The 27887-nt window shown below is 36.8% G+C and overlaps 1 protein-coding gene across 9 annotated transcripts in view; it reads right to left on the reverse strand.

Annotated features, from left to right (window-relative positions):
* ATRX (ATRX chromatin remodeler) overlaps positions 1-27887 on the reverse strand; it is a 286622-nt gene that overhangs the window by 30412 nt on the left and 228323 nt on the right. For all 9 annotated transcript variants that reach the window (XM_008978121.6, XM_003824403.6, XM_003824402.6 and 6 more), the window contains 2 exons: positions 22932-23109; positions 21715-21909 (listed from right to left, as the gene is read on the reverse strand). In XM_008978121.6, coding sequence (XP_008976369.3) covers positions 21715-21909; positions 22932-23109 — 373 coding nt within the window. The remainder of the gene's footprint in view (positions 1-21714; positions 21910-22931; positions 23110-27887) is intronic.

Consider the following 27887-nt stretch of genomic DNA (forward strand, 5'->3'; position numbering starts at 1 on the left):
GCAACCTCTGCCTCCTGGGTACAAGCAATTATCTTGGCTCAGCCTCCCAGGTAGCTGGGATTACAGGCGCCTGCCACCACCACATGCCTGGCTAATTTTTTTTGTGGTTTTTTTTTTTTTTTTTTTTTTTTGTATTTTTGTAGATACAGGGTTTTACCATGTTGTCCAGGCTGGTCTTGAACCGCTGACCTCAAGTGATCCGCCCGCCTCAGCCTCCCAAAGTGCTGGGATTACAGGTGTGAGCCACCATGCCTGGCCACATCTTTTGTTTTTTAAGAGACAGGGGCTCGCTATGTTGCCCAGGCTGGAATGCAGTGGCTAGTCATAGGTGTGATTATGTACTGCATAGCCTCGAACCCCTGAGCTCAAACAATCCTCCTGCCTCAGTCTCCTGAGTAGCTGGGACTACAGGGGTGTGTCACCATGCCTGGCTTTCAAATATATCTTAGAGAAAGAAAATATTAATAAAAGATAAGAAGTACAATAATAAAGAAGGAAATAAATAAGGCCATCTAGTAATTCTTACACTGATCAAAATCTCTCTTGCAATTTATATTCCTTTAAGGGTCCAAAATAATAAATCTGATGTAAAAAACTTGGTCATGCAAACACTAGTAATGGAAGAGACAAAAGTGAGGTATTCACCTACTTAAACCCTTAAAAGGATCATAGCTTCAGTTTCTTGCTACTCTTACTCCAGGAGTGTTAAAAGACTTACATGTATGAATCAGTCAACCTAACCAATACAGTAACACCACTTTAGGATATTAATATACAGATACTGTGACATTCAAATATCTATATTAATTCAGAATCATTAATCATTCCAACATATTATGTTCTTCTGAACTTTAAATGAAAATGGGGAAAAAAATTAATGGACGTATAGCTTTGTTTCCCAGGTTTCTCTCTACAATGGATAATTTCATGAGCAGGTTGCCTGAAATGTAAACACCAATATAATCTCTGCAATCAACTTATTTGATAAAAAGAAGATCTGTTTCAGTCTTTTAAATTTCAGAGGTAAATTTAATGGAATGATTTAAATTATATATACTTACACACACACACACGCACATGCACACACACCAAAAAAAGGTGGTAACTTTGTCAACTGGGAGGCTTTAGGTGTAGTGATTAACATCACAGGCTCTGGAATACTGCTCTCTAATAGTACTCTCTGCAACGATGGAAATGTTCTGTGTTTGCACTATCCAAGACAGTAGCTACAAGCCACATGTGACTACTGAGTATCTGAAGTGTGACTAATGTGATGGAGAAACTGATTTTTTAACTTAGTTTTAATGTAAATGTAAGTAGCCATATGGAGCTAGTGGCTCTTGTATTGAACAGTGAGTCTCAAGCAGATTTTAATCCTAGTTCCACCACTTATTAGCCCTTTGTCCTTGAGCAAGTTAACTTGCTGAACCCTCAGTCTTCTGGTATATAAAATGGGCTACTAAGCATCTACTTCATGGGATTATTGTGGAGATTAAATACTACACATGAAGTGCTGAGTACAGTGCCTGGTTTACCAATGACCTTTGTGTCACTAAATCTAATTGGTCAATTATCAGACCTGATCCTATCTTACTCATCAGTAACATGTGACAGAATTTAATCACTCTCTTCATCAAAATACTCTCTTCTCTTGGCTGGCTTCTGGGAGAACTCTACTGGTGTTATTTACCACTTTCTATTATTTCTAACACCTTTTCTAATAGTGTGAAAGCTGACCCTCACCTTAAAAAGAAAAAAAAAGAAAGAAAAGAGCCTGGCATGGTGGTGCATGCCTGTAGATTCAGCAACTTGGGAGGCTGAAGCGGGAGGATTGCTTGGGCTGAGGAGTTCAAGACCAGCCTGGGCAACATAGTGAGAGTCTATCTCTTAAAAAAAAAACATATGTCTATACAGAGGTGTTTTACACCCTAACCAAGTTTTTCTAATAAAAAATTGAGGAGATGTTTGACAGGACAAATTATCTGATATTGGAGTTGTCCAAGAAAATCCTAGATATATGGCTGTCATAACTTTAGAAAGACCAATAGTTATTACCTGTCCTGAATATATATATATGTATTTTTAAAAACTTAGCAGATATACAATAGCAAAGTCACGGAATCAGCCTAAGTGTCCACCAATGGATGACTGGATAAAGAAAATGTGGTATGTGCACGTTCTCACTTATAAGTGGGAGCTGAATGATGAGAACACATGAACACATTGAAGGGAACAACACACGCTAGGGACTGTCGGGGTGAGGGTTGAGGGGAGGGAGAGCATCAGGAAGAATAGCTAATAGATGCTGGGCTTAATACTTAGGTGTTGAGGTGATCTGTACAGCAAACCACCATGGCACACGTTTACCCATGTAAATCTGCACATCTTGCACATGTGCCCCTGAACTTAAAAGCTGAAGGATAAAAAAGGAAATGTATGTATACACACACACACACACACACACACACACACACACACACACCATGGAATACTACTCAGACATAAAAATAAATGAAATCATGTCTTTTGCAACAACATTGATGGAACTAGAGAGGCCATTATCTTAAGGAAATAACTCAGAAATACAAAGTCAAATACTACATATTCTCACTTATAAGTGGGGGCTAAACAATGTGCACAAAGGGACAAACAGAATGGAATAATAGACACTAGAGACTCCAAAAGGTGGGAGGGTAGGAGGGAGATGAGGGATAAGAAATTACGTATTGTGTACAATTAACACTATTCAGGTGATGGTTATGCTAAAAACCCAGACTTCACCACTGTGCAATGTATCTGTTTAAAAACAATGCACTTGTACTCCCTAAATCTATAAAAATAAAGAAATTTTTAAATTAAAAAAGTTAGCTGATGCATAAAGAACACCTCTCATTACCTAAAATGAAAAACACAGTAGCCTGAGCAATTGTGAGGATCAAATAATGTTGGAACTATAAGAAACTTTGGAAGTAAGTTAATTTGCTGCTCTTACTTTACCAGAGACTGAGGCGCAGACATTAAGTGATTTGTTAGTAATTTTTAAGTTTAAGTAAAGGTAAAGGGCCTTGTTGGATTTTTTTTCTTCTCTTTCTGAATGCTAACTTTGCTCCTTTTTTTTTTTTTTTTTTGATACAGAGTCTCACTCTGTCACCAGGCTGGAGTGCAGTGGCGCAATCGCGGCTCACTGCAACCTCCGTCTCCTGGGTTCAAGCAATTCTCCTGCCTCAGCCTCCCGAGTAGCTGGGACTACAGGTGAGCACCACCAAGCCCAGCTAATTTTTCTACTTTTAGTAGAGACAGGGTTTCACCATGTTGGCCAGAATGGTCTCGATCTCTTGACCTCGTGATCCGCCCGCCTCGGCCTCCTAAAGTGCTGGGATTACAGGCATGAGCCACTGCACCTGGCCACTTTGCTCCTTAATAGTTGGGCGATCCTTTACTACAAAGGAATAATATCATCTATAGCTCAGAGCTATTGTAAGGAGTAAATGAGACAATGTATTTAAAAGTAGATAGTATAAGCACTCAATATATATATTACTCCTTTTCCCATACTGGTTTTTAAAAAAATATTAACCCCTTTTTACGTGTCATTCCTAAGACATTCTTGCCAAAAATGTATGTCATGAATCTAATCAAGCCTTTACATCTAATTTCTGATTTCTAGTATACAGAATATATAAGAGGTAGAACATATAAGAGGTAGAATAAGTTCAAACACCGTCAGGAAATAATCAAACAAATCCAGAATGGAGGGTGAGAAAATGAATGCGCTAAGAAAAAAAGAGACATAACAAACAGAAACGACCACCACAGACTAACAGCAGATCTCTCTGCAGAAATCCTACAAGCCAGAAGAGAATGGGGGCTAATATTCAACATTCTTAAAGAAAAGAATATTCAACCCAGAATTTCATATCCAGCTAAACTAAGCTTTATAAGCGAAGGAGAAATAAATTCCTTTACAGGCAAGCAAATGCTGAGAGATTTTGTCACCACCAGGCCTGCCTTGTAAGAGCTCCTGAAGGAAGCACTAAACATGGAAAGGAACAACCAGTATAAGACACTGCAAAAACATGCCAAATTGTAAAGACCATCAACGCTATGAAGAAACTGCATCAACTAACGGGCAAAATAACCAGCTAGAATCATAATGACAGGATCAAATTCAAACATAAAAATATTAACCTTAAATGTAAATGGGCTAAATGCCCCCACTTAAAAGACACAGACTGGCAAATTGGATAGAATCAAGACCCATTGGTGTGCTGTATTCAAGAGACCCATCTCACTTGCAAAGACACTCATAGGCTCAAAACAAAGAGATAGAGGAATATTTACCAAGCAAATGGAAAGCAAAAAAAAGCAGGAGTTGCAATGCTAATCTCGGATAAAACAGACTTTAAAACCAACAAAGATCAAAAGAGACAAAGAAGGGCATTACATAATGGTAAAAGGATCAATGCACCAAAAAGAGCTAACTATCCTAAATATAAGAGCACCCAGATTCATAAAGCAAGTTCTTAGAGGCCTACAAAGAGACTCAGACTCCCACACAATAATAGTGGGAGACTTTAACACCCCACTGTCAATATGAGACAGATCAATGAGAGAAAATTAACAAGGATATTCAGGACTTGAACTCAGCTCTGGATCAAATGGACCTAAAAGATATCTACAGAACTCTCCACCCTAAATCAACAGAACAATGCATTCTTCTCAGCAACTCCTTGCACTTATTCTAAAATTGACCACATAATTGGAAGTAAAACACTCCTCAGCAAATGCAAAAGAATGGAAATCATAACAAACAGTCTCTCAGACCACAGCGCAATCAAATCAGAACTGAAGATTAAGAAACTCACTCAAAACTGCACAACTACATGGAAACTGAACAACCTCCTCCTGAATGACTACTGGGTAAATAACAAAATTAAGGCAGAAATAAAGAAGTTCTTTGAAACCAATGAGAACAAAGATACAACGTATCAAAATCTCTGGGACACATTTAAAGCAGCCTGTAGAGGGAAATTTATAGCACTAAATGCCCACAAGAGACAGCAGGAAAGATCTAAAATCAACACTCTAACATCACAATTAAAAGAACTAGAGAAGCAAGAGCAACATATTCAAAAGCTAGCAGAAGACAAGAAATAACTAAGATCAGAGAAGAGCTGAAGGAGATAGAGACATAAAAAAACCTTCAAAAAAAATCAATGAATCCAGGAGCTGGTTGTTTGAAAAGATCAACAAAATAGATAGACCGCTAGCCAGACTGATAAAGAAGAAAGGAGAGAAGAATCAAATAGACGCAATAAAAAATGATAAAGGGGATATCACCACTGATCCCACAGAAATACAAACTACCATCAGAGAATACTAAAAACACCTTGGTGCCAATAAACCAGAAAATCTAGAAGAAACGGATGAATTCCTGGACACATGCACCCTCCCAAGTCTAAACCAGGAAGAAGTCGAATCCGTGAATAGACTAATAACAAGTTCTGAAACTGAGGCAGTAATTAATAGCCCACAAACAAAAGGAAGTCCAGGACCAGATGGATTCACAGCTGAATTCTACCAGAGGTACAAAGAGGAGCTGGTACCATTCCTTCTGAAACTATTCCAATCAATAGAAAAAGAGGGAATCCTCCCTAACTCATTTTATGAGGCCAGCATCCTCCTGATACCAAAACCTGGCAGAGACACAACAAAATAAAGAAAATTTCAGGCCAATATCCCTGATGAACATCAATGAAATCCTCAATAAAATACTGGCAAACCGAATCCAGCTGCACATCAAAAAGCTTATCCACCACAATCAAGTCGGCTTCATCCCTGCAATACATGGCTAGTTCAACATACTCAAATGAATAAATGTAATCTAGCATATAAACAGAACCAATGACAAAAACCATATGATTATCTCAATAGATGCAGAAAAGACCTTCGACAAAAGTCAACAACCCTTCATGCTAAAAATTCTCAATAAATTAGGTACTGATGGAACGCATCTCAAAATAATAAGAGCTATTTATGACAAACCCACAGCCAATATCATACTGAATGGGCAAAAACTGAATGCATTCCCTTTGAAAACCAGCACAAGACAAGGATGCCCTCTCTCATCACTCCTATTCAACATAGTATTGGAAGTTCTGGCCAAGGCAATCAGGCAAGAGAAAGAAATAAAGGGTATTCAAATAGGAAAAGAGAAAGTCAAATTGTCTGTTTGCAGACAACATGATTGTATATTTAGAAAACCCCATCGCCTCAGCCCAAAATCTCCTTAAGCTGATAAGCAACTTCAGCAAAGTCTCAGAATACAAAATCAATGTGCAAAAATCACAAGCATTTCTATACACCAATAACAGACAAACATAGAGCCAAATCATGAGTGAAGTCCCATTCACAATTACTACTAAGAGAATAAAATACCTAGGAATACAACTTACAAGGGATGTGAAAGACCTCTTCAAGGAGAACTACAAACCACTGTTCAAGGAAATAAAGAGAGGACACAAACAAATGGAAAAACCTTCCATGCTGAAAGATAGGAAGAATTAATATCGTGAAAATGGCCATACTGACCAAAGTAATTTATAGATTCAATGCTGTCCCCATCAAGCTACCACTGACTTTATTCACAGAATTGGAAAAAACTACTCTAAACTTCAAATGGAACCAGAAAAGAGCCTACAAAGCCAAGACAATTCTAAGCAAAAAGAACAAAGCTGGAGGCATCATGCTACCCGACTTCAAACTATACCACAATGCTCCAGTAACCAAAACAGCATGGTACTGGTACCAAAACAGATATATAGACCAATGGAACAAAACAGAGGCCTCAGAAATAACACCACACATCTACAACCATCTGATCTTTGACAAACCTGACACAAAGAAGCAATGGGGAAAGGACTCCCTATTTAATAAATGGTGTTGGGAAAACTGGTTGGCCATATGCAGAAAACTGAAACTGGACCCCTTCCTTACACCTTATACAAAAATTAACTCAATATGGATTAAAGACTTAAACATAAGACCTAAAACCATAAAAATCCTAGAAGAAAACCTAGGCAATACCATTCAGGACATGGGCAAAGACTTCATGTCTAAAAAACCAAAAGCAATGGCAACAAAAGCCAAAATTGATAAATGGGATCTAATTAAACTAAAGAGCTTCTGCACAGCAAAAGAAACTACCATCAGAGTGAACAGGCAACCTACAGAACGGGAGAAAACTTTTGCAATCTACTCATCTGACAAAGGGCTAATATCCGGAATCTACAAAGAATTTAAACAAATTTACAAGAAAAAAACAACCCTATCAAAAAGTGGGCAAAGTATATGAACAGACACTTCTCAGAAGAAGACATATATGCAGCCAACAGACATGAAAAAATACTCATCATCACTGCTCATTAGAGAAATGCAAATCAAAACCACAATGAAATACCATCTCATGCCAGTTAGAATGGCGATCATTAAAAAGTCAGGAAACAACAGGTGCTGGAGAGGATGTGGAGAAATAGGAATGCTTTTACACTGTTGGTGGGAGTGTAAATTAGTTCAACCATTATGGAAGACAATGTGGCGATTCCTCAAGGATCTAGAACCAGAAATACCATTTTGACTCAGCGATCCCATTACTGGGTATATACCCAAAGGATTATAAATCATCCTACTATAAAGATACATGCACACGTATGTTTATTGCGGCACTATTCACAATAGCGAAGACTTGGAACCAACTCAAATGCCCATCAATGACAGACTGAATAAAGAAAACGTGGCATATATACACCATGGAATACTATGCGGCCATAAAAAAGAACGAGTTCATGTCCTTTGCAGGGACATGGATGAAACTGGAAACCATCATTCTCCGCAAACTGACACAAGAACAGAAAATCAAACACCGCATGTTCTCGCTCATAAGCGGGAGGTGAACAATGAGAACATATGGACACAAGGAGGGGAATATCACACACTGGGGCCTGTTGAGGGGTGGGGATCTAGGGGAGGGATAGCATTAGGAGAAATATCTAATGTAGGTGACGGGTTGATGGGTATAGCAAACCACTATGGCATGTGTATAACTATGTAACAAAACTGTACTTTCTGCACATGTACCCCAGAACTTAGAACATTAAATATATATATATATATACACATAAAATAAAATTAAAGAAAATAACCACCAAATGCAGTGTATACAACTTGAATGGAACTTGATATGAACAAACTAGCTCTAAAAGACACTTTGGACACAAGCGGGGTAATCAAAATATGGATGTGTTATGAGATGGTGTTAGGGAATTAGGAAGTTATTCATTTTATGGTATTGTAATTATATAAGAAATGTCTTACTATTTCAAAGATGTATTATATACTGAAGTATTTACAAGTGAAATGCCATATACTTGTAATTTAAAAGATTTCAGAAAAATAGATGAGGCAAATGTGGCAAAACAATAATTGGTAAATCTAGCGGATGGGTATATGAATATATTTTTCTGGTTTGAATATGTTCACAATGGGAAATTTTTGAAAATTAATTAACAATTTTTTTCATATTTTCCTTGCAACAAGAGAGACAGAAAACATTAGAATATATGGCAGAATCCTGGGACAGCTCAAACTCTAAAAGAGAGGGTCAGTACCCTTCCCCCTTCTGATTAGCTCTATAATCCAGCTTTTCTTTTTCTTTTTTTTTTTTTTATTATTATACTTTAAGTTTTAGGGTACATGTGCACATTGTGCAGGTTAGTTACATATGTATACATGTGCCATGCTGGTGCGCTGCACCCACTAACTCGTCATCTAGCATTAGGTATATCTCCCAATGCTATCCCTCCCCCCTCCCCCTACCCCACAACAGTCCCCAGAGTGTGATATTCCCCTTCCTGTGTCCAAGTGTTCTCATTGTTCAATTCCCACCTATGAGTGAGAATATGCGGTGTCTGGTTTTTTGTTCTTGCGATAGTTTACTGAGAATGATGATTTCCAATTTCACCCATGTCCCTACAAAGGACATGAACTCATCATTTTTTATGGCTGCATAGTATTCCATGGTGTATATGTGCCACATTTTCTTAATCCAGTCTATCATTGTTGGACATTTGGGTTGGTTCCAAGTCTTTGCTATCGTGAATAAACCTACTCATCTGACAAAGGGCTGATATCCAGAATCTACAATGAACTCAAACAAATTTACAAGAAAAAAACAAACAACCCCATCAAAAAGTGGGCAAAGGACATGAACAGACACTTCTCAAAAGAAGACATTTATGCAGCCAAAAAACACATGAAAAAATGCTCATCATCACTGGCCATCAGAGAAATGCAAATCAAAACCATAATCTAGCTTTTCAAAAGAGTATATTCGAAAGCTGGGATCTGGAAACTTAGCCATCTGTAGATTTGTTTAAAGCTAAACTGAATGCATGGCTGCATACCAGCACTGTTCTAAGAACTTCATTTAATTTTTCATAATAACTCTATGAAGCACATATAATCATCATCCCCATATTATGGACGAAACTACTCACATGGCAAACCAGCATGAGCTGCTAGCTCCTGCCCTCAAAACCAACTCTGCAGAAACTATAGAAGGGAAAAGGCAATATGAATTCCAGAAACTTATAGACAATGTGTGCATATGTGCATGTACACACACACAGACATCCCTGGGGTAACAACTGGCATCATATTTTATCTAAAACATAGTTACTGAAACAGATGAAATAAAGGAAGATATTACCAATATGGAATTCAAACAAATTTAAGAGTCTAAATGAAATATTAGGAAAAAAAATTAACAGTTGAAAAAATAACTCAGCATAAACAGCAAGCGGGGTACAGTTGAATATCTTAGTGAATTAGGAGATAAGACTGAGATACTCTTCCAGAAGATAGTAAGAAAGAATAAAGAAATATGAATGCAAAAGAAAAGCTAAAAGATATGGAGGCTAAAAGAGCAGGCATTCAGATAGTAACAGTCTCAGAAAGAGACAAAAATAAAAATGGAAAGGATGATATTTTTGAAGAACTAATGGACATACATTTCTCAGAAGTATAATGAAAAAACTGAGGCACAGAAGTCAGATATTTTGACTAAGATAAAGATTCAAACCCTGGTCTTGCCCCAGGACCCCTGTCCTTAACCACTCTGCTACACTGACTTAGGGCTAAGGATCAGTAAGTTCAGCACCAAAGACAATCAAGGAGGACTAGGATCAGCTCTGACACCGTAAGATTGTGTAGTAACTAGATGAAATCCATACCCTCCCCAATATTATACACCTTGATAACACTGTGCCTTTCCATAAACCCACAGTATTGATTAAAGCAGTGTAAAGTCATATCAAACCTCAATTTACTTCTCCGCAAGCTTAATCACATAGAATATTAATGTCAGGATAGTATAGTGTAATGGTTAAAGAGTGTGGAGTCTGGAGTCACAGCACTGAGTTCAAGCCCCGGTGCCACCACTTTCCACGCCATAATTTCATCAGAAAATAGAAAAAATTGTACCTGCTTTGTAAGGATTAAATAAGGTAATGCTAGTAAAATCCTTAGCACAGTTCCTGGCATAAACATTGCTCAATAAAGCTTAGATACTGTTTGTTTTTTTAATTCAAAGGTTTAGCTGATAACTATTGTAAAGGCAAATTATACTACTACATACCTTGTACACACAAGAGTGGTAGACCTTGTCAAAAATAGATTCCCAAGGCCTACCTCCAGAAATTCTGATTCAGTAGGTCTTAGATGAAGCCAGGAATCTGCATTTTTTTTTTGAGACAGGGTCTCACTCTGTCACCCAGGCTGGAGTGTAGTGGTACAAACTTGCTCACTGCAGCCTCGACCTCCTGGGTTCAAGGGATCCTCCCAACTCAGTCTCCAAAACAGCTGAGACTACAGGTGCATGCCACCAAGCCTGGCTAATTTTTTGTAGAGACAGAGTCTTGCCATGTTGACCAGGCTGATCTTGAACTCCTGGATTCAAGCAATCCTCCCACCTTGGCCTCCCAAAGTGCTGAGATTAGAGGTGTGTGCCACTGTGTCCGACTAGGAATCTGCATTTTTAATCAAGCCACCAGGTGATTCTCCAAGAAGTACACACAAGGAAAAACACTATTTCAAAGGCATGTCAACGATTGCCTCACATCATTTAGCTTGCAATTTTAGCACAAAAATTCATTTGTTCACATAGCACATTTTTATTGAATACCTGTTATTTGCTATATTATGTATTATGCCAGGTATTGGGGATAGAGTGATGAAGATGCATTAATATAGTTCTTGCCCTCCTAGGCTAATAGGAAGTTCATATTCTAGAGAGAATAGATATTTTAATTTGCCTATAAAGTAAAAAAGCTTACCATTTAATTCATTTATTAAATGAGCATTTACTAAATGCAAACCTGGTATTTTAAATTTCAGGATTTCTATGACCTTAAGCAGCAAATATTTCTAGTACTTCCAACTCTCCATAAGGAGACACTTTTTAAAGTCTATCCTAAACTCTCCCCAATAGAATCTTGCATACCATCCCCAACTCTGCCCTCCACCCCAACACTGCCAGCAAGGCTGCCTTATCTACATTGATGTTTCCATGGACAATTATTTATAAGACAGCTTGCCAGCGTTAGGGAGGCTGCCATCTCAGGGTATCATTGGCTCCATGGTTTCTGTAACCCAAATGTTTTCCCTAAAAGACTTGGTAAATGGCTCCTTAATAGTTTTTCTTGTGTCATAAGGTGGTACAATAAAAAATAAGAAAAAACAGCACTATAAATAAAGTATGGTCAGTCTGTTAACAAGTATTTATTGTGTAGTTTGTGGAGGGAAAATAGAAGCATCTCTTTACTTTGGAAAATTACTACAGAAGCATCACTGGCTATAAGGTAGACTTTATTCTAAAGTTGCTTATATTATTTAAGAAAAAAAACCCCTTTCAATGTTCTTTGTCAACTGCATGCTAACTTTATTGAAAGTGAAGATCAATATCTAATAAATATTATATTCCTTCCTGATTACAACTGATCTCTGGGGGAATGCAAGCCTCAAATACCTATGTCTTCTGCAGCTTAGCTGAGATGATCTCCTCTGGCTCCTAAATGTTTTTAGTTTTCTACTGGTCTGTCATATATCAAGCTTAATTTTCTACTCAGGATCAGGACCTCACATGACTCCTCTGAAATTCCAAAAATGTAAGTCCATAAGTATTTCAGAGAAATGAACCTACTATAATGGTAATATTAATAACAATTATGGAAACAAAAACAGCAGCTAACATTTGAACACTTACTATGCGCTAGGTAGTATGTTTACATGAATTACCTCCTTTGTGAGAGAAGTACTGGCACTATTCTTATTTTCTTCAGAAAAATGAGGCTTAGAAAGCTTACATGGTTTGCCTAAGATTACATCTGAAAAGGGTGGTTGGCAAGTTATTTAGGAGAAGGCTTAAACAAGCTGCTCTTTTTACTTGGCATCAATCACCGCAACAAAAAACAAATAGGACACTTTTGTAATCTGCAAAGAAATGGTAGAATTCAAACAATTTTTCTGATGCCCGTTATTTTTTCTGGTGGTCTATTCATATCCTGATGAATAACAATCATTTTATACTAGTAAATACAAACATAGGAATAATATTCAAACTTGTTTTATTAAACAAAAAAATCCAAAACCTGTGATTAAAAAAAAGGCAAAGAAGTAGGAGACAATGACATCAAACCTTATATATGCTTCAATTATGAGCATGGCTTCCTAGAAGAATATGACAACAAATATTAGGTTCACATACCACCATGTGGTTCATACCCCATAGGCTACTAACACTTGCTCTACAATTAAATGTGTTATTTTGAACCTTTATTCTCAAAAGTAAATGTAGGCAGGTTACCAGAAAGTTCCTGAAATAAGTGGATTAGCTATTTCATACTTTACATCAAATTATTTTAATGGAATGTATTTCACACTGGTATTAAGAATGACTAAGGTGAAACCTTATATTACCATCTGCCGGCTAATAAAACTGTACAATAACATCTCTGTTCAGTAAATTATGCTTTGAAGTATTAAAGTTTGAATACAGGACTAAAGAAAGGGGAGAACACTGCACACAAATTCAGCGTAGAGAAAACAAACCTAAAGCCTCACTTAAGATACTTTAATTTAAATCCCCATTTTGTTCTCCCTGTAATCATCAAGTATTTCACATTTAAAAAGACATACCTAGTCCAGTGCTGGAAAAGGGAAGTATAAAAACATTTCTATGCCAGTTTTATTGGCTTTTGTTTTCTTAATAAAAGGTACAGAGTAGGCTGTGTATACTGTACTTAAGAGGAACAAAACACCCACTTAAGCATATTATAAAATATAACCTTGGCTGCAGGTGGTGACTCATGCCTGTAATCCCAGCACTTTAGAAGACCGACGTGGGTCGATCACTTGAGGCCAGGAGTTCGAGACCAGCCTGGCCAACATGGAGAAAGCCCATCTCTATGAAAAATACAAAAATTAGCCAGGCGTGGTGGCGCATGCCTGTAATCCCAGCTACTCAGGTGGCTGAGGCACGAGAATCACTTGAACCCCAGAGGCGGAGGTTGCAGTGAGCTGAGATTGCAGCACTGCACTCCATCCTGGGTGACAGAGTGAGACTGTCTCAAAATAAAATAAAACATGACCTTGACCAAAATTTTCATCTCTGATATCTGTATAATTAATAAGTTTATTACCAGAAAAGGTACTTTCTCTAACATAATTTACATAAATGTTAACAGGTTAGCTATCAATTTAACATTTACATAAACGTTAACAGAGGTTAGCTATTAATTTAACATTTTAAACACAAGCCATTAAGAATAAGTTAACAAATCGATATTGCTAGAAACTTGTGTTAAACTACTTATAAGTCTAGATCATGCTACAGTTTCAAAATGGCTGAGAAAGATTATCCTGAACAACTAAAAAGATGCACAGATACTTGGTAGAGATGATTCAGGAGGCCCTTAAATCAACTTATTAAAAAATAGGTTCACAGGACGTCAAGGCTATTCTATTTCCAAAAGGGAAAAGCAGCAACAGTAAGAATCCAATGAGGGGATTTAAAATAATAAAGTGGACAGGCATAGTGGCTCATGCCTGTAATCCTAACACTTTGGGAGGCCGAGGCAGGAGGATCACATGATGCCAGGAGTTCAGGACCAGCCTAGGCAATAGAACGAGATCTTGTCTCAAAAATAAAATGAAATGAAATGAAATCAAATAAAATAAAAATAATAAGAGTAATGAGTAGAGTGGTGAATGAAGCTGACTAAGATAGCAAATTAAGAATCTAACTGAAGATATAAATTAAAGCTCGAATTCTCTTCCTTCCACAAGCCCACTGTGACAGACTAACCAATCTTCATCTCAATTTTACTGCTTGAAAAGTAAGTCTAATTCCAACACTGCTTTTCAATGATATATGGATCACTAAGGAACACTATAAAGACAACTAGAATTTCAAAAAAGTCTAGATAAAAGTGCCAAGCAATTATCCACCATGATCAAGTGGGCTTCATCCCTGCGATGCAAGGCTGGTTCAACATACGCAAATCAATAAACGTAATCCAGCATATAAACAGAACCAAAGACAAAAACCACATGATTATCTCAATAGATGCAGAAAAGGCCTTTGACAAAATTCAACAACCTTCATGCTAAAAACTCTCAATAAATTAGGTATTGATGGGACATATCTCAAAATAATAAGAGCTATTTATGACAAACCCACAGCCAATATCATACTGAATGGGCAAAAACTGGAAGCATTCCCTTTGAAAACTGGCACAAGACAGGGATGCCCTCTCTCACCACTCCTATTCAACAAAGTGTTGGAAGTTCTGGCCAGGGCAATCAGGCAGGAGAAAGAAATAAAGGGTATTCAATTAGGAACAGAGGAAGTCAAATTGTCCCTGTTTGCAGATGACATGATTGTATATCTAGAAAACCCCACTGTCTCAGCCCAAAATCTCTTTAAGCTGATAAACAACTTCAGCAAAGTCCAGGATACAAAATCAATGTGCAAAAATCACAAGCATTCCTATACACTAATAAGAGACAAACAGAGAGCCAAATCATGAGTGAACTCCCATTTACAGTTGCTTCAAAGAGAATAAAATACCTAGGAATCCAACTTACAAGGGATGTGAAGGACCTCTTCAAGGAGAACTACAAACCACTGCTCAAGGAAATAAAAGAGGACACAAACAAATGGAAGAACATTCCATGCTCATGGATAGGAAGAATCAATATCATGAAAATGGCCACACTGCCCAAGGTAATTTAAAGATTCAATGCCATCCCCATCAAGCTACCAATGACTTTCTTCACAGAATTGGAAAAAACTACTTTAAACTTCATATGGAAACAAAAAAGACCCCGCATTGCCAAGTCAATCCTAAGCCAAAAGAACAAAGCGGGAGGCATCACGCTACCTGACTTCAAACTATACTACAAGGCTATAGTAACCAAAACAGCATGGTACTGGTACCAAAACAGAGATATAGACCAATGGAACAGAATAGAGCCCTCGGAAACAATATCACACATCTACAACCATCTGATCTTTGACAAACCTGAGGAAAACAAGAAATGGGGAAAGGATTCCCTGTTTAATAAATGGTGTGCTGGGAAAACTGGCTAGCCATATGTAGAAAGCTGGAACTGGATCCCTTCCTTACGCCTTATACAAAAATTCATTCAAGATGGATTAAAGACTTAAATGGTAGACCTAAAACCATAAAATCCCTAGAAGAAAACCTAGGCAATACCATTCAGGAAATAGGCATGGGCAAGGACTTCATGTCTAAGACACCAAAAGCAATGGCAACAAAAGCCAAAATTGACAAATGGGATCTAATTAAACTAAAGAGCCTCCGCACAGCAAAAGAAACTACCATCAGAGTGAACAGGCAACCTATAGAACGGGAGAAAATTTTTGCAATCTACCCATCTGACAAAGGGCTAATAACCAGAATCTACAATGAACTCAAACATATTTACAAGAAAACAAACAACCCCGTCAACAAGTGAGTGAAGGATATGAACAGACACTTCTCAAAAGAAGACATTTATGCAGCCAACAGACACATGAAAAAATGCTCATCATCACTGGTCATCAGACAAATGCAAATCAAAACCACAATGAGATACCATCTCATACCAGTTGGAATGGCAATCATCAAAAAGTCAGGAAACAACAGGTGCTGGAGAGGATGTGGAGAAACAGGAACTCTTTTACACTGTTGGTGGGACTGTAAACTAGTTCAACCATTGTGGAAGACAGTGTGGCAATTCCTCAAGGATCCAGAACTAGAAATACCATTTGACCCAGCAATCCCATTACTGGGTATATACCCAAAGGATTATAAATCATGCTGCTAGAAAAACACACGCGCATGTATGTTTACTATTCACAATAGCAAAGACTTGGAACCAACCCAAATGCCCACCAATGATAGACTGGATTAAGAAAATGTGGCACATATACACCATGGAATACTATGCAGCCATAAAAAATGATGAGTTCCTGTCCTTTGTAGGGACATGGATGAAGCTGGAAACCATCATTCTCAGCAAACTATTGCAAGGATAGAAAACCAAACACCCCATGTTCTCACTCATAGATGGGAATTGAACAATGAGAACACTTGGACACAGGAAGGGGAACATCACATACCAGGGCCTGTCATGGGGTGGGGGGAGGGGGGAGGGATAGCATTAGGAGATATACCTAACCTAGACGACGAGTTAATGGGTGCAGCACACCAACATGGCACACGTATACATATGTAACAAACCTGCACGTTGTGTACATGTACCCCAGAACTTAAACTATAATAATAATAATAAAGTGCCAAGCATTGCATTATTCACTAAGGATACTGAAGGAAGCACAGAATGCAGTTCTTGCCTTTAAAGAGGTACAAAGACAAGAAAAATAGTCAGGTGGCTAATTAAGTCTGAGGTATTAAATCAAATTAGAAGTAGAGAAGTAAAAACTGAACAAGAAGAGAAATGGAGAAACAGGAATTAAGTAATAATGACCTAAGGAGGAAGTGATGAAGCAGCAAGAGATACAGTAATCACATATCAAGTAAGTTAAAAAGAAGTGCTTTCGGGACTACCAAAAGACAAAAAAACCTCATAAAAGCATGGAATTTAATTATTACTTAGATAACAGCAATTGAAAGGATGAAAATGTATCATTTTTAGCAGTCTTTCATCTTAAAAATCATGGACAAGAAGGAAGGTGTTTGCAATTGTACTATAATAACAGGAACCAACTTCAAAATACCTTGAATAAAAGCAGCTTCAAATACCAAAAAATCCATCACCATGAATATCCAAACGTACCAAGAAATCCCTCGCCATGAATATCAAAACGTACCCATTTCAGATGACCAGTTTTCAAATTCTATTAAACTAGTGGCAATGTTACATGAAATTCTAATTATAAATCAAGGGAACATTAATAATTACTGAGTATCTATATTATGCCCAGTACTTCTCTGTCTCCACTGCTAACATCTCATATCAGGCCTGTATTACCTCTCCCACCTGAATCATTTTAGTAGCATCCTAACAAGTATCTTAATATCCATTTTCTTTTCTCTGATCCATCCTCCACACTGATACATAAAATGATTTTTTTCTAAAATGAAAATGTGACGGTAGTCTCTTGCTTAAAATTGTTAAATAGATACCACAACCTATAACACAACTTACAAACTAATTTCTATGATTTGATTCCCACCTACCTTTCCAGTCTTTACTTTTACCTCTTCCCACACTCACCCTTACTCTACCACTATCTCTTTATACTCTTATTTATTTTTAACTACTTGAGGTTCTTCAAACTTATCATGCCATGTTATGCATGTGCTTCTTTTTTTCTATTCCCCATCTTGAAGGGCCTTTTGCTCTTCTGCCGTCTTAGCAATGCAGTTACCCAGTTCTACTTTCAACATCTGTTCAAGCACATCAATATCCATCCCAAACTTTCCAAGAAAGAAATGAATATTCCTTCCTTGGCACCTGCACAGATTTCTATTATAGGATCTGTAACTCTTACTATATTACTTGCTTAAGGTAAGCTTTTAAGACTATAGCTTCTTGGGAACAGAATCCTAGACTTATTTATGAGTGTATCCTTAGAGACCAGTACAATTGGCATATCATAGGCACCCCAAAAAGTTTAAATCAATGAATGAATAACTAAGCTTCATTATTTAAGATAAAATTTTTTGGCTGGGCAAGGTAGCTCATACCTGCAATCCCAGCATTTTGGGAGGCCAAGGCAGGTGAATCATCTGAGGTCGGGAGTTTGAGACCAGCCTGGCCAACATGGTGAAACCCCATCTCTACTAAAAATATAAAAATTAGCTGGGTGTGGTGGCACATGTCTATAACCTCAGCTACTCGGGAAGCCGAGGCACAAGAATCATTTGAACCCAGGAGGTGGAGGCTGCAGTGAGCCGAGATCATGCTGCTGCACTCCAGCCTGGGCAACAGAGCGAGACTCTCTCAAAGAAAAAAAAAAAATTTTCGCTGCCTATCCCTTTAAAAGCTAGTCTATTATCAGTTGAGTTCTATCATTTATTTTCATGAAATGTCTGATCGAGCCCACAATAATCACTCCAGGCTAATTTTCTAAAAGCCCAGATTCATCATACAACAGTCCCATTCAAGAACTTATAGTAAACATTATTTTAAAGCGCAATGCCTCCATTTGCCTTTCATGGCTTTCCTACTTATCTAACCTCCACTCTTCATCAATGCCAGGCCAATTTCATCATCCCTTAAGCCTGGTACATAAATTCTTACCTCTGTCCCTTTGCCCAAACTGTTCAATCACTCATTCACACTTGATTCTTCCCTTTATCCAATTAAATACTAACCATCTTTTATAGGCCAACCAAGTCTGATTTTTCTCCCATCAAAATTGTATCTGAATGCTCCATCCTTCCCCTATTATAAGCAAAGATACTCAGCACCAGTCACATCAGCACTTCATTCTTTCCCTTTTAAGAATGTTACTTTTTTCTCCCCAACCGGATTATCAGCTCCTTCAGGTATCTGATTGTACTTCCTGGATAGATCTCTCACAGTTTTTAGTTACTGTGATAGAAAGGCAACATGGCATTGTGTTTTAAAAACTTTTTTTTAAAAAGCAGGCACGTCCTCTCTTTGAATTAAATCTTATGTTGAAGTCCAATACATTAAAAAGATAAAAGAGGGGCTCTGACTGAAATGGGATGTCGGGATCAGAGTGTTCATTGCCTGGCCCCTCTGTACTTGCTTAGCCACATGGTAGCAGTCCCTAAAGCATCTCCTGGGGTTCCTTGTAACACAGTTTGAAAACGACTGGGTTCACAATGAGATGCCATCTCACACCAGTTAGAATAATGATCATTTAAAAAGTCAGGAAACAACAGATGCTGGTGAGGATGTGGAGAAATAGGAACGCTTTTACACTGTTGGTGGGAGTGTAAATTAGTTCAACCATTATGGAAGACAGTGTGGCGATTCCTCAAGGATCTAGAACCAGAAATACCATTTGACTCAGCAATCTCATTACTGGGTATATACCCAAAGGATTATAAATCATTATACTATAAGGCCACATGCACACGTATGTTTATCACAGCACTATTTACAATAGCAAAGACCTGGAACCAACCCAAATGCCCATCAATGACAGACTGGATAAAGAAAATGTGGCACATACACACCAAGGAATACTATGCAGCCATAAAAAGAATGAGTTCAAGTCCTTTGCAGGGACATGGATGAAGCTGGAAACCATCATCCTCAGCAAACTAACACAAGAACAGAAAACCAAACACTGCATGTTCTCACTCATAAGTGGGAGTTGAACAATGAGAACATATGGACATGGGGAGGGTTACATCACACACTGGGGCCTGTCAGGGGGTGGGGGGAAAGGGGAGGGAGAACATTAGGACAAATACCTAATGTATGCAGGGCTTAAAACCTAGATGACGGGTTGATAGGTGCAGCAAACCACCATGGCACATGTATACCTATGTAACAAACTGCATGTTCAGCACATGTATAACAGAACTTAAAGTAAAAAAGAAAAAAGAAAAAAAAAAGGACCAGGCGCGGTGGCTCACACCTGTAATCCCAGCACTTTGGGAGGCCGAGGTGGGTGGATCACAAGGTCAGGAGTTCAAGACCAACCTGGCCAACATAGTAAAACCCCATCTCTACTAAAAATAGAAAAAAAATTGCTGGGCGTGGTGGCAGGCACCTATAGTCCTAGCTACTTGGGAGGCTGAGGCGGGAGAATCGCTTGAACCCAGGAGGTGGAGGTTGCAGTGAGCTGAGATTGCGCCACTGCACTCCAGCCTGGGCGACACAGTGAGACTGTCTCAAAAAGAGGTAGAAGGAGAGGGAGAGGGAGAGGGAGAGGGAGAGAGGGAGAGAGGGAGAGAGGGAGAGAGGGAGAGAGGGAGAGAGGGAGAGAGGGAGAGAGGGAGAGGGAGAGAGGGGAAGAGGGAGAGAGGGGAAGAGGGAGAGAGGGGAAGAGGGAGAGGGAGAGGGAGAGAGGGGAAGAGGGAGAGGGAGAGAGGGGAAGAGGGAGGTGGGGGTGGGGGAGAGAGGGGGAGGGGAGAAGAGAGAAAGAAAACTACTGGGTTCAAATTCTAGCTGTAACACTTACTGGTCATGTACCCTTGTGTAATCACAAACTCTAAGTCTCAGCTTCCTGAGATAATGTATATGAGACAGCCCTTTGTAAACCTTAAAGTTTTCCATAAATTTGAGGAGTATTTAACCTTCACAAGACATAAGCTAAACTGACTATATTATACCATCTTAACAGTTATATCACACAATATTACTGACTGTGAAAGCATTCTATATTTTAAAGTCCAGATTTATTTAAACTAAAATAAAGCATCCTAAATGTCATTCAATTCTGGAAATCCCCGGTCCTCTGCTTTGCTTCTTGTATTTGAAAATAACTTTCTAATCTCCATTTGGAGGACAAAAAATTATAATGATTAAGAGTAATGCTTTTGAGTTGGTCAGATATGATTTGAAGACCAGCTTTACAATATGGTGTGTAAACTTGGGTAAGTTACCTAACCTCTCTGAACCTCAATTTCCTCATCTTGAAAATGAAAACAGGACTATCTGCTTTTCAGCTGCTGGATTGAGGGAGATAATCTGAACAATGTCTTGTTTTTCTTAGTATTCTCTCACAGTATACCTCTCAAAGTCAGCAAATAATACACGTTTATAAAATTAACTGGTTTCCTGCAACCCGAAATTCACCATATGAATAAATTCGAAGTAATTTCCCCTTTTCTAATTGGAAAATTTGTCTGCTACTTCTTATAAAAGTTGAAGTGTAAAGTATATTAGAAAATATGCTAATTAGATATATTATATGTGGCATAAAATATGTGTTTCAGAATATACTATCTTTTTGTGGTGCTATATGGAGAACTGATCAAGCACCCTATCATTTATAATTTTCTAGACAAAATTCATTAAATATCATTTTATTATCCTTGAAAAATTCTGAAATATAGCCTTAATCAGATGACTAAATTTGATATCAGTAGTAAAATTTCCTTAGTCCACGTTGGTTTGTTAAGCCAATAATCTAAATATGTTTACCTTTGGCAGCATGGGAGTATCCCTCTTCTTCTTCTTTTCTGAATTAGGGTCATCTAATAAGTCCGGCTCAAAAGTATAAAGTTCAGTAAGCTCATTCATAGTAAAATGACGCTCCACCTGCTGCTGATCAACAACTCGAAAAGACAGTGACTGCTTAGTTACTTGCCGATCATAAATCTTATCTTCCATGGTTCCCTTTGTAAAAAGAAGGAAGAATATACAAAAAAATAAAATTTTGTAAGCATGAAACTTAATCAAGGATAAATACGATTACTGGTTAATATGAAATGGTAAAACTTTATGGTAGTATATTGCCATAAAGAAAAACTCATCAGCAATTTTGCTTAATTCATGAAAGATTTCATCTGTTTAGCATAGTTTACCATAACAAATAAAATTACATTACTGATAATTATTCTATATTAACTGACCAAAATGCATTCATGTGTTGCTTTATTTATTTCTGTACTCTGTAGGAGGAGGACAGCAGGCAGATACCAGAGTAAACAGAAATAAAGGGACAGACACAAAAAACATTTAGGTAAATATTGAAGTTAGAATGCAAGAGAGCAGTTTGATTCCTTTTCAATGTAATATAATAAGCTATCAACAAACACCATAAAATGCCTTTATATCGTTTTATTTTCTATAATTTCAAGACAGAAAACAAATATAAAATACCATATCCATTACATATAAACTACATTAATTAAATGCATACATTATATTAAATGTATATTAAATATAATAAAAATTATAAATGAGAATGTACAGAAGTTTTAAACTTAACAGGAAAGAAAAAAATAAAAGAAAACTGAATAAATAAACAAATAACAGGAAAGAGTTTACATAAAGTTGTCAATCAACTTATGTACTAAAGAAGATCAAATAAGCAAGGATCTATCAAAAAAACCCAGTCTCTGGTTAAGAAGCCCAGATTTGGAGGCAGGTTGAGAGGGGTTGCATCTGCTGTGGATAGCATCTGCTAAATGTGTTCATGCAAAACAATCTCAACCTGAGAAAGATGACATCACAGAAATGGATACACTACAAAACAGAAAATCAAGAAAAGCCAAAACTGACTTCTGCTGCTTTATGTACAGAAATGGTATTTCCAACTTTGTTTCCCTCTCTGTAATACACATATGTTCCATATCTCTAAAATATTATCAGTTTCACATGAACTTTCAATATGAAAAAGAGAATTATAAACCTACCTGAGCTAAGAACCTATATACATAAACAGGCTTAGTTTGTCCAAAGCGATAAACTCTGAATATACTCTGGATGTCATAAGATGGATTCCAAGAAGCGTCGAATATAATTACTCGATTAGCAGCTACCAGATTAATTCCTAGAGATCCTGCTTTAGTAGAAATGATAAATAATCGTCCTCTGAAAATGAAAATATAGAATAAATGCTTCAGTAATTAGTACTTTACAAATATTTTAATTACAATATGACTTTTTGATACTTAGTTTTTTTGTAACTATCAAGAGTTCATAGAATTCATTTCTTACTTACTGAAGAAAATAATATATTATCTAAGGAGTCAGGATGATAATACATATGCCCAGGAAGAATCCTATTGTTGGAAAATAAAATCGTCTGATTTAAGAATAAAGATGAAATGAAAAATCAAATATTTACAATGTAGTCAAGGTTTTATTTACAGATTTCTGAATAAATTTAGAGAATTTATATGTAACTTGAAAGTCTATATTGTATTGGGTACAGCTAGGGGCACTAAGTACATCAAAATGAAGGAAAATGCAAAAGTAGGTGAATATGTAGGGGTGACTCAACATTTATAATACAGCATAAAGAATGTAAGGAGAGGCGTTAGGCAGATGCAAGGTACTGAGGTAGATAAAACAGAAGCAAGAAGACAGACACGGGGCTCCAGGAAGGGTGTCTAAAGAAAAAAAAAAAAGAAACTGATAGATTACCTGATTTGTTGGAACACAAGCATTTATAATGTTTCTTTCTTTCTTTCCCTTTTTTTTTTTTTTTTGAGACGGAGACTCACTCTGTCACCCACGTGGGAGTGCAATGGCGCAATCTCGACTCACTGCAACCTCTGCCTCCCAGGTTCAAGTGATTCTCCTGCCTCAGCCTCCTGAGCAGCTGGGATTACAGGAACACCACCATGCCTGGTTAATTTTTGTATTTTTAGTAGAGATAGGGTTTCACCATGTTGGCCAGGCTGGTCTTGAACTCCTGACCTAAGGTAATCTGCCCACCTCGGCCTCCCAAAGTGCTGGGATTACAGACATGTGCTACCATGCCTGGCCAGGATTTACAATATTTCTACAGGATAATTTAGGAATGAATTGGTGATAGGTATATAGAAAACTAAGCAAATGGTAAAAACGAATCAATACTTCAGCAAAATATAATAAACGAGTACACGAAAAAGGAAAAACAATCACAGTATTCAAGTGGCTTACAAATATTCACGTAGCCACAATAAAGAAAATACTGCAAATTAATTTAGGCAAATATTATGAAAAATTATACTGGGAAAACGAGTGAGGAAAAGTGTGCATGTGCTTGTGGTAAATTACTACCTTACACTTTAGAAAGGATGTATGTAAGTAAGAATTGCCAAGAGTTGAAATTGGTTACCTCCAGAAAGTAGAAATCACAGGTAGAAAGAGGTTTGGTCACGGGACTGGTTTTTATTTGAAGCCTTGTAAAACTATCTGTTTTTTAAAAATATGTAAATATATTACTTTGATATTAATGAAAACTTAATTTGAAAAAGATTGGATAAACACTTTTTGAAAATAAAAACAACTCTAAGGAAAAGAATTACTCAGTTCCACTCCCCAGAAACAACCTCCATTCAAATCATGATATATTTCCTACAGGTTTCTTTTTTTCTAAATATATACTTTTTAAATTTTGCAGTCAGGATAATAACTGTATATACAATATGTATTATGAACATTTCCCCAAATTTCTTGGTAAACATCATGCTTGGTAGCTGCATAGTATTTCATTGGATGATTGTACAATAATTTATTTAATAATTTGCTTATTGCTGGTAACTTACAGAGTGACAAAAATCCCTGGAATATAATAAGCTCTCAATAATCAACACAAAATGTCTTCTTTTCTTTCATGAAAGAAAATTAATGACTAAAATGCCATACTAATTACATTTATAGCATTCATTATACACTAGAATGCAAAGAAACTCTAAATTTAAGTGATGGGAAAAAGTTTACAATTTAGTCTACCAATCATATTATATACTAAAGAAAAATCCTGGTATAAAATAAATAGAGATACTAAATTCATGTTTTATGTCAATTTGGAGCTACCACACATCTATGAATATAGACTATAGAAATTATCACAAAAGTTGACCAATTTTGAAGAAAATGTATTTATCACAGTGTTATTTTACAGTAGCATAAGGTTGAAAATTAAACAATATGTATAACATAGAGAAGTAAATTACACTCTGGCTATGTTACCATTAAAAATCCAAAATAATATGTTATGTGGAAGAAAAGCAGAATATAGAGCCTTACTAAATACAATTGCAAATGCATTAAAAACAAAACATATAAACACAATGTTAATAGTGGTTCTCTGTGGTCAGTGGGATTATGATGACAAGTTTCATCTTTATACCTCTATAACACATAGTCATTACAGAGAATAAACTGTAGCGTCTTTCACTAGAGGACATACTTGAAGGTATATGGGTAAATGCTGGTCCAAAATTATTCCAGTTATTAATATCTATCCCACATAAGCAAAAGATGGCATAGAGCTACACAAAAGAATCAAGCATATAGAATGGTATAAACTATGTAGGTTAAAAAACACACATACATACATACATACACACACACAAAACACACATGAAACCTTAAAGAACTTCAATACGCAAGTCCATATTGAGATAAACTACCCAATACATTTTTTAGATATTCTTAATACTAAGTATTAGTATTAAAGTATATGCTCAAAACAAACATAATTAAAATATAAAGCATTATTTGCATAATGCTCCTATAAACCATCTTATACGTGTCTTTTGATAAAAGCATTTCTGTCAGGTACATATCTAAGAGTGGAATTGCTGAGTCATAGGGTATTTACATGCACTGTTAAACTGAACAAATTGTTCTATAAAGTAGTTATTCCAATTCATATTCCCACCAGCATTATATGAGGCTTCCAGTTGTTCAGGTCCTTGACAACTCATAGTACTATCTTTTTGTTTTTATTATAACCTTTCAAAAACAGTTTAAGGTTCACAAAAATTACAGCAGTCGAGCTCCCATATCCTTCACTCTCGGCTTCCAATGGTAACCTACAACTTATATAACAACAATACATTGTCAAAACCAGGAAATTGATGTTGGTATGAACTCAAGTACAGAGCTCATTTGGGTTTCATCAGTTTTTTGTTTGATGTATAGTGCTACAAAATTTTATCATGCATGTAGAATCACATAACCATTACCATAGCAGGATACAGAACTGTTCTATCATCACAAAAAAACACCTTCCTTGTGTTATCCCTTCGTATTCATGCCCTTCCCCTAACCCTAAACCCTGTCAACTACAGATCTGTTCTCTATCATTATACTTCTGTCAAATCAAGAATGGCATTTTCCAGTTAGCATGAGATCCATATAAGTTGTTATTGGATCAGTAAGCTGAGCAGCATTCCATTACATAGATATACCACAATTTGTTTATCCATTCACATGTTAAATAACATTTGGTTGTTTCTAGTTGAGGACCATTCTAAATAAAAGCTGCTGTGAACATTTGTGTTTAGGTTTTTATGTGAAAATGTTTTCATTTCCATGGGATACATTTCTGAGAGTGTAATTGCAAGGTTATATGACAAGTATGTTTAGTTGTTTAGTTTTGTTTTTTTAAACTGCCAAATTGTTTCCCAGAATGGTTGTTATTTTATGTTCCCACTAGTAATGTAGGATAGATCTAGTTTCTCTATATCCTCACAAGCATTTAATGTTGTCACTATTTTTTATTTTAGCCATGCTGATAGGTGTGAAGTGACAACTCATGTGGTTTTAAATTACATTTTCTTTCTTTTTTAGAGACAAGATCTCACTCTGTCTCCCAGGTTGGAGTGCAGTGGCACAATCATAGCTCACTGCAACCTCGAATTCCTGGGCTCAAGTGATCCTCCTTCCTCAGCCTCCTAAGTAGTTATGACTATAGACATGTGCCACCATGCCCAGCTAATTGTATTTAATTTTTTGTAAAGACAGATTCTCACCATGTTGCCCAGGCTGGTCTTGAACCCATGGCCTCAAGTGATCCTCTCACCTCAGCCTCCCAAAGCCCTGGGATTGCAGGCCTGAGCCACTAGCCTCACCTAAATTACATTTCCCTAATGGCTAGTGATGCTATCTTTTCATATGCTTATTTGACATGCATAGCCTTCTTCAGAGAAGTGTCAGTTCAAGTCCTTTGCCCATTTACTAACTGGGTTGTTTTCTTTCTGAGTTCTTTATACATTCTGAATGAGTCCTTTGTTAAATATGCAAATTGCAAATATTTTCTCCAAGTCTATAAGTTGTCTTTTCCTTTCCCTAAGAGTCTTTCACAGACAAAAGTTTTTATTTTTGATTAAGTCCAATTATTGATTTTTTATTTAATGGGTTATATGCCTTTGGCATCATGACTAAGAACTCTGACTAACCCTAGATGCAGAAGATTTTCTTCTGTTTTCTTATACAAGTATAATAGTTTTACATTTAGATTTATGATTCCTTTTGACTTGATTTTTTAAAATATGGGTAAGGCTAAAGTAAAGGTTTTTTTTTGGCCTATGAAAGTCTAATTGTTTCAATACCAGTTTTTGAAAAGGCTATGCTCTCTCCATTTAATTGCTTTTGCATCTTTTGTCAAAACCATTTTTAACTTGAATTTCTCTGATAATTAATAAGGATCACCATGCTTTCATACATTTATTGGCCATTCAGATATCGTCTTTTGTAAAGTCCTGTTCAAGTTTTTGCCCATTTTTCTATTGGGTTGTCTAGTTTATCCAATTGATTTTTAAGAGTTCTTTATATATCCTGGATGAGACCTTTTTATATCTATGTATTGGAAATAGCTTCTCCAGCTTTGTGGCTTGCCTTTACACTCTTAATGTGAAATGACGTTTGTA

This window comes from Pan paniscus, chromosome X (genome assembly GCF_029289425.2).
Source record: "Pan paniscus chromosome X, NHGRI_mPanPan1-v2.0_pri, whole genome shotgun sequence".
NCBI classification, from domain to species: Eukaryota; Metazoa; Chordata; class Mammalia; order Primates; family Hominidae; genus Pan; species Pan paniscus.